General features: G+C 48.1%; 1 protein-coding gene across 1 annotated transcript; it reads right to left on the bottom strand.

Annotated features, from left to right (window-relative positions):
• Positions 1-3691: 3691 nt before the first annotated feature.
• Positions 3692-5661, bottom strand: LOC124694164 (putrescine hydroxycinnamoyltransferase 1-like). The gene is made up of 2 exons (XM_047227181.1): positions 5058-5661; positions 3692-4745 (listed from the first exon to the last, which is right to left on the bottom strand). The coding sequence occupies exons 1-2, from the start codon at positions 5472-5474 to the stop codon at positions 3873-3875; spliced, it is 1290 nt and encodes a 429-aa protein (XP_047083137.1). The 5' UTR covers positions 5475-5661; the 3' UTR covers positions 3692-3872.
• Positions 5662-8293: the final 2632 nt, after the last annotated feature.

The following is an 8293-nucleotide window of genomic DNA, read 5'->3' as shown; positions in this document are numbered from 1 at the left end:
GCAATCATACCCATGAGATAATATTCTAAAATAAGAAACTAGGTACTAAGATCACCTGTTATTAATCATTTCTTGGTAAAGGAAATAAAATAAACATTTACCTATTATTAGGTAATATCATAAGTATTAGAAAAATATTTAGAATTCCAAATGAAAGGGAATGAAAATAATATTTATTAACATAACTATTTAAAATATTAAGTATGATTAACATATTCTCACATTAAAATCCAATAAAACTATTACCTCAAGGTTTCATTCTAGTTTAGGGGACATTTTCAGAAGTTCAAATGTTCACAAACAACTGTAAAAAATTTAAATTCAAATAAAAATCCAAATAGAAAATTTAAAAACATAAAAAGAAAACAAAAAAGGAAAAGAATACAACCTTACATGGTAGGCCGAAGCAACCCAACAGCAGCCCACCGAACTTACCCACGAGAAAGCCCATGGCATGGCCCGGCCCGGCCCGAATACCCTTTCACGATATTTTCATGCACGAGAGGGTCGTCTTCAACCTCTCGATCCCGTAAGCAGCTCGGTGTCGCCAGCTTCGCCGTTCTCCGCGCCAAGATTCGTGCTATCGACCTCGCGGACTTCTACAAGTACCCCTGCCACCATCGAAAGAACCCTAGCACCTCCTTCCTATTCTTTCCCCGCACAGAAACCCTAGCTCGCCGGCCATCACCTCGTCCCACAGTTTCCAACCATCTCTTGCTCTGTGGAGTGGTCGAGGTAATGTGCCCAACTTCGAAGATCTTTCTAGATGAAGGGATCGAGAAAAGGAGCCCTCAATCGACGGATTTGACTCGTTCCCTTTCGCTGGTTATTGCTAGAGTTTTTGATTCTATTGTCACCACCGTCGACAATCGCCGATGTCAAGCCTCCCCTCAGCATCAATGTGAGCTTGCGCATCTTTAGAACTATTTGTTGCTTCTTAGCATGGTCCGTAGTGTTGGGTCATCACCGTCCTCCGCCGTAGTTGATCGTCGCCGGCGACACACCGATGACCGTAGGGTAGCACCACCACCACTAGGAGGTTCCCCTCGTTGTCCCAAACTCAACGGAACCATACTTTATATAACCTAAAGCCAACCAATATTCTTCATGTGTTATTGTGTTGTCAACTATCACTACTGTATGTTAATACATTGCAATGCTTGGTTATACAACTCCTCAGCAACACAAGTTTAACCAGAAACTTGATTGAGTCACCTCTCTAAAAGTGCAACACATCCTATGGAAATCCTTATAATTCACCAATCCTAAATCATCAGGGTAAATCACGTTTAGAGAGATTGCATCTCATACTTATGCATTATTGCATCCTTGCCAATTGTTTAAAATTGTCCTTGTCGAACAATGATGCTATTTCAGAATTTGGAGTTATTCCGTATCGAAGATCTTTCCTGCATAATCTTGCAGTCAAGAAAGGCAAGTTCATCACTTGCTCATGTCATTTGATTATTTTTATCAAATTACTTGCAAAGTACTATTCGTTTCATTCTTGCATTGAATAGCAAAGTATTACTTTTACAATTATGAATATGACTATGTGGTGGGCAATGGAACCATGATTTGAGATTATGGTGGACGTTCCATTGCAACTGGGAATGTATTCACATAGGATTAACAACAAATATCGTCTAGTGATTCTAGCACCGTACATTACATGTTAACCATAAGATCCTTAATGGGGCGAGAGAAGTCGGTTGTACTTTTTTCTTTTCGCATATCAACGGATGCCTATTTGTCGTAGGCTGTGGGGTGTTGTTGGTACCACGATGAAGGTTGAGAGGCCATTAGGCATGTCCCAGTCCCAGGTTGACGTCTTGTGCAATAGGGTCTAAGATGGATTGTATCATGATCGAGGATCAAGCGCTCTAGATTAGTAAGCGATCGAGGGCCCTCTGAATACAAAAGGGTGGGTATGCGGGGTCGTGGATAAGGGCAGTAATTGGCTTGGATGTTATACTGGGCCTCACACCAAGGAAGTGTGGATGGGAATGATTCGCCTGGTTGGCAGCAAGGATAAGTTCTCTTATGGGTAAAGTAACAAACTTCTGAAGTGTATTGAATTGTGACCTATCACTCCCTGTTTCAGGAAGGAACTACGAACGCGGCAGGAAAGGAACTCCACGAATTTCTGGTCAACCTATGAAGATTAACAGACATAGTTTTCTAGAATAAAATAAACCATTTGAAGAAATGATTACGAAAACTTGCACTAGCCTATGATTTTATGGTCTATGGATGTAGCTAGTGCATGATACACCTATTTCTATTATTGAACTTGCTGAGTACACTCGTACTCATTCGTTCCCTTTTGAACCCCCTTCTTAGATTTAAAGTCACCGAAGGAGAAACTAACGTGGAACTCGAAGACAAAGGAGTCAACTGTAAAAAGATGAAGAACCCAAGCAATGAAGTCAATAGAGTTAACTCTACATCAAGTAGGGTGGAAACCTAGACTAGTAATAGAGGAAATCATTTCCTTAATCCTAGCACCTAAGTAGCTAGATTTCTATAACAAGTCAAGTATCTCTGCAGCTAGAGTTAGTAATCAGTTAGACTACGAGTTGTTCTTTTGGAGCTTTATTTACATGTTTACCTCAGTGTAAAGTAGGAGGTTGTGTTGATCATCTATAAACAGTTCGTGTGTTATTCTATAGATATATCTTGGACTCGCATATGTTTCATTTGTACCACTCTGAGGGATGTAATACTAGTGGAACGGTGTTTCATTGGTTTTATATCAATAACTTACATACTATACCATGCAGTGGTATGTTGGTTCATCAATAGTAATGAGGAACTACTTTCCTTACTTTTGTCACTGCCCAATAGACTTGGCCATGAGTAGCCCGGCCCGGTCGGCCCGAAATTCCTAGGCCAAACCCAACCCGACCATGCCTCTGGGCAGGGCATGAGCCTAATTTTCTGGCCCGATGGTTGAGCCGGGTCGGGTCTGGGCCTTGATTTTGTGCGATTTAGTGAAGCGGCCCGGCCGAGGCCCGATGGGCTTTCTCTGTGATGGTCCAGGCTTGGGCCAAGATTTCCAGCCGGACGATCTGACAGGCCGAACCTGGGCCAAGATTTTTCACGTTGAACTTTGGTCGCCTAGCCCAACGTCCGGCCGGCCCGAGAAATGCTCACGTATACTACTGCTCAACGAACCCGGATGCAACCAATACGATCACTCCATGCGACCGCACACCATCCACGTAGATGGAAACGTCACGAAAATTTAATTGTGTTTCCGTCTCGATGGACAACCGATCACTGTACATATGCCCGGCCTAGTGACTTGTGGCAGATACAGAGTCATGGGTAGAGATCTGGATGCCTCCCCTTGTGTTGCATCTTGCATGTGCCGACAGATTGCAACAGGAGCCGTACCATGTGGCAACCACGGCCACAGCCTAGGGACTTGTACCAGCCACGGCAAGAGGACCAACTTGTGCTGGTCCTAACCCAGAATTACCTTCACATCAACAAATTTCCATGGACTGTTATTCAAAGGGAGTCACCATCACAATCGTTGCGATGTGAGGTGCAACAAGACGCGGCCAAACCGCTGCACGTCACACACCCAAATTAAGGCCTCGTGATGCACGGCGACGGTGTGTCGCCGTGTCGGTGTCCATCAAAGTGCCAGGAGCCAGCCAGCCAGCCAGCGCGGGAGAATCCAGAAACGTCAACGGGAAAATTTGAATGGCAACAATGCTGCTCTCGCTCTCTGATGGCAAATTCTAAATAAAATACAAATGCAAGGCTTGCGAATCCCAAACAAAAAAAATGCTCCTCTCTGATGGCAAGTTGATGCGTTTCACTCTCTCCAAAATCTGGATGATCGATTAGGTCCCTGGGTTTTACTGGTTGTAGAAGACGTCCTCGAAGCACCGCGCGTACTCGGGCTCCAGCGCCACGAAGACGACGATGCCGTCGTCCTTGTGCGGGCGCTGCATCACGTACGCCATGCCGGTGCCGAACATCTGCGCGGGCGCCACCAGCCGAGGCGTGCCCCACCCGAAGTCGGCGTCGTACATGGGCAGCCCCAGCCAGCCCGTCACCCACAGGTCCGACTCCGGCAGGAGCTGCCACGGCGCCGCCTCCAAGGTGCCCTTCTCGGACTCCATCCCCAGGTAGTCGATCACCGACCGCACGTGCGCGTCGTTCACGCCGTCCAGCGACTTCCTCACCGCGTCGGCGACGTACCCGGGGTAGGGCTGGGCCAGGACGTCGGCCACCTTGACGGTGACGAGGTCGCGCAGGATGGCGTTCCCCGAGAAGTGGCGCGGCAGCGGCGGCTGCAGGCGGTGGCGGACGTTGACGGTCACGCGGAGCCGGGTGTCGGAGCCCGGCGCCAGCCCGCGCGCCACGCACATGCAGCGCCAGAGGTGAGCCGTGACAGCGCCGTAGGTGGACACCCCCGGCGCGCACCTGGACTTGAGGTCAGCGAGGAGCTTCGGGGAGACGGAGTAGACGATGGTGTTGGAGGGGCGCGTAGGGCCGGTGAGGTACGCCGAGGAGTAGGCGAGGTGGTCGAAGTCGGCGTGCGGCGGCGACCGGCCGCGGAGGGGCGTGCGGTCGTGAGAGGGCGGAGAGGGGCACGCCTCGGAGAGGGAGAGGCCACGCGCCAGGCCGGACCACGTCTGGATGAAGTGGAAGGCGGCGATGCCGTCCATGAGCGCATGGTGGATCGCCGTGCCGAGCACCACTCCGCCGCACTTGAGAAAGGTCACCTGCGACACAGCCCAATTCAAACATTAATCAACCATAGCTAAGAGAGGGCTTCAAACCTTAGTTTTTTCCATATAAAGTAATCTTGATATAGCCAATAATTTATCACACAAATGTGCAAAACATTAATTTTAAATACTTTGTATTTTGGGCTTGTGGCTACAAAAAAGACAAATGTGTGGATCTGAGTACATATAATTTGTATTATGACCTTGTATACAAAAAAAAAGACAAACATGTGGATCTGAGTATATATTTTCAGATCTTCAGACGATACTTTGCCGACAGTTTGGAAAAGAAACATGGAGACGTACCTGAAACATGGACATGACGCAGGGCGGCTCGCCGGACGGCACGACGGGAACGAACGCCTGTCTGATTTTTGGCGAGGGCACGAAGTTGCCGAAGATGTCCTCCCCGGCGCAGTCGGCCGTTGCGACGACGAAGAGCGCGCCCTCACCATGGCAGTCGACCTGCAGCCGCCCGTCCTCGTCCCTGCCGAGGCGGCCGGCAAGCGGGTAGAAGGGCACGAGCGCCTTGGCGAGCGCCGCCCTGAGGCGATCCGGCGAGAAGAAGCCGGTGGTGGGAGCCGGAGCCGGGTAGTAGTAGACGAGCGCCGTGTGCGTCCTGGCGGCGGTGACGTCGAAGTTGGAGAGCCACAGCCCGTGCCGCGGCGTCTGCTCGCTGGGCGCCACCAGCGTCGACTCCTGCACCTCCACCTTGGTCTCCATGGATCGGTCTCAAGGGAGAGCGGTGCTGTGCTGCTTGTGGCTCGATCTGAGGTCAACGAGCGAGCAATGCTTTGTTTGTGGAGCTGCAAACTGCAAGCATGGACAAAATATATAGGCGACAGCCCAGTTTAGTAGTATAGTTTTTTTCTAGTATCGCGTGGTGCACGCATGACCTCAATCAGAATTCAGAAACACCTCTCAACTCAACATGTTAACCGGGAGTGCAAGACAAAGACATTTTAACCGACGCGCGCGCGGCTGGAGAGCGCACATGGCTCCATCAAAGTAGCAGCCCACGCCGCCCAGCTGTTTCATCGATACTATTTGCAATTAAGTGTATATATAACTAGATCTAGCTAGTCGCATTCTCCGAACAGCCATCCGGTAAAATCGCTGGTTCAAACTGAACCGGAGACGTTTGCTTGTTGGTGTTGTCCTTAGGAACGCTCGTTCTCAGCCGTGTTTTCACTGTTCAGTGACAGCGCTGGACATGATTTTCAATCAAAATAAATAAAGATCATCACGTTTTAAAAAAGGGGTAGTTTTCATCATAGTCGTCGCGATCAATATTACACAACAGCATACAGATGAAACCTAGAAGAACGTGTTGGCTTCAACCGTCAACAACATCTTTTGAGCCGGCGAAGGCCCATCCAGTATGAAGAACTCAGCCTGCTCTACCAACATCGCTGCAGCGGCCGAAGACAATGATGATGGTGGAGTGGCGGCCATTCAATGGGTGATTTTTTCAAGATCATCTCGCGGTAGAATATGTGCGCCGCCAACACTTGGGGATCCATTCCCGTCGTGTTGGTCGTCAAGATCTTGAAGTTCTCTTTCCATTCCTTCGGGTCGACTCTCTTCTTCTCGATTACAATCTTCTCTTCTTGCTTCAGCAGCAGCACCCCCACCTCCGTCTCTCTTCGTGTCGCACATGACGAGACATCAGCGTGGCACTTTCATTGATGTTTGGGCCTTGTCGGCCGAGCTTTTTCAAGCACGGCGGCCTTTACCGTCTTGTTGTCGATAGAGTGGCCCGTTGAGGTTGCGAGCTGCGCTCCCAGATCAACGATGCTATATTTGGCCTTCGCCAATTGGATGTGCGTCAATCTTCACTTCTCGCACTCTTTGAGCTTGGTGTAGCAATGCAACAGGCTGAATTGTTTGTCGTCATTCTTCGACCGGTATAAGGCAAGAGCTTTGTCCAACTAATCAAAAATTGCCAAGACATCAATGCATTAGAAGAAAACTCAACAAGGGGCGGCGGCACACTTACATGGTTGACCGCATTTGTGCAACTCTCCGACCTTTGTTCGATGTCGGAGTGGTAGCCAAGGAATGTGCTCACCGTCGTTTGTGTGATGCTCCACCGGACCAACATAGCTTTTTGGATCCTCTTCATTGGCATCACGACATAGTCCTTGTCAACATACTTTCCCTCGTTGAACTCTGCTTTCATCATCTTCCAATAGGAGCCATACTTTTGATGTGTGCCAATGATCGCGTCGATGCCCACCGTCTTCCAGAACTCGCTTATGCACATATTGACAAGGGATTAACTTGTCAATGCCTACGGATTGTAGACTTAGAGTTTCGTAGAAAGTAGAGGGCAAGTAGATCTCGAAGGTTCAGCCGAAAAGGTGCTCGACTAAGAAAACTAGGGCTATGTTGACAATAGATTCGATCCTTTCTCCTCCCTTCGGCTCCCCTTTATATAGGAGGGACATCCGAGGGTTCTCTTGTCGTACAAGTTACAAACTCTGGGAGACTATACGAGTCCTTCTCGTACAATTACATGACTCGTGATTCCTAATATAACGCTATACTCCATATTGTCGTTCGCTAGGCTTCTGGGCCTTGAGAATCTTCGGGTCGTGGGCCTCCAAATGTCCTCGGGTACTTTATTCGGCAGGCCCATTCGAGATGCCTATGTTAGTAGCCCCCGAGATTTTGTTTGAATCGTAGAGTCGAGCAAAATCTCCATCGTAGAATTGAATCGTATCTCTGTATATCAACGAGCCGAATATTTTTATTAATCGTTTATTTTGTACAGAGATATTAGTAGATGGGGCTGGTTCATCTGACGGATCAGGTGGCAAACCCGCGTAAACCTACTTCAAGCTCAAGTCCCTGGAATTGAACTCGGGATGCTGGCGTAATTCGACACGTGCCATGCAAGAACTTATCGTGAACCGAATCCCACATATGTTTTATCGAGTACCTAACGTGTCCGCTAGGATTTTTCACATTTGTTGATGCGGATAAAGTGATAGAGCGCATTCGGGTGCGATACCACGCCACGCAAGATGGATCCTGTGGACTTAGCTTCGTAAAATGTTACGGCATTCAGAGCTTTTACCGCGGCGGCGCGCTCTGAGAATATATTGTCGAGTGCCTTTGTCGGCTGCTGGGATTGTCAATATCTTCGAGTGTTCTGATGACAATATCTTGATCTCCTGATGGGAGTACATGACAACTTATATGTAACTCGAAGATGTACGATAAAAATTCTTCGTCTGTATTTCTATATTGTCTTGTCATTCTCTTATTTTTTCTTCCTCATATTTCATCGGGTGCGCGACCAGCGCTCCCGATGGGAGTAGCCCCCGAGGCTACAGCCGAGTGTTTGCACTTGGTTGTAGGCTCAACTTTTGCTATTTTTGTCAACTCTATATTAGAAGTATAGATAATACTTCTGATAAGAGTAGCCCCCGAGCATATGAATAGATGCTTGCATTTGATCGTAGGCTCTCGAAGTTTCCCTTTTTTAGAACTCGAAATTTTATTGTCACTATATTTTTGTTAAACCACTCGAAGAT

The sequence above is a fragment of the Lolium rigidum genome, chromosome 3 (genome assembly GCF_022539505.1).
Source record: "Lolium rigidum isolate FL_2022 chromosome 3, APGP_CSIRO_Lrig_0.1, whole genome shotgun sequence".
Taxonomy (NCBI): domain Eukaryota; kingdom Viridiplantae; phylum Streptophyta; class Magnoliopsida; order Poales; family Poaceae; genus Lolium; species Lolium rigidum.
This window is presented reverse-complemented; position numbering and strand designations above follow the sequence as displayed.

Excerpts from the sequence above, each read along its gene's own strand:
- LOC124694164 (XM_047227181.1), bottom strand. The coding sequence starts at position 5,474 with ATGGAGACCAAGGTGGAGGTGCAGGAGTCGACGCTGGTGGCGCCCAGC. Across the intron at positions 4,746-5,057 it reads GCGTCATGTCCATGTTTCAG|GTGACCTTTCTCAAGTGCGG; the intron begins GTACGTCTCCAT and ends GCTGTGTCGCAG.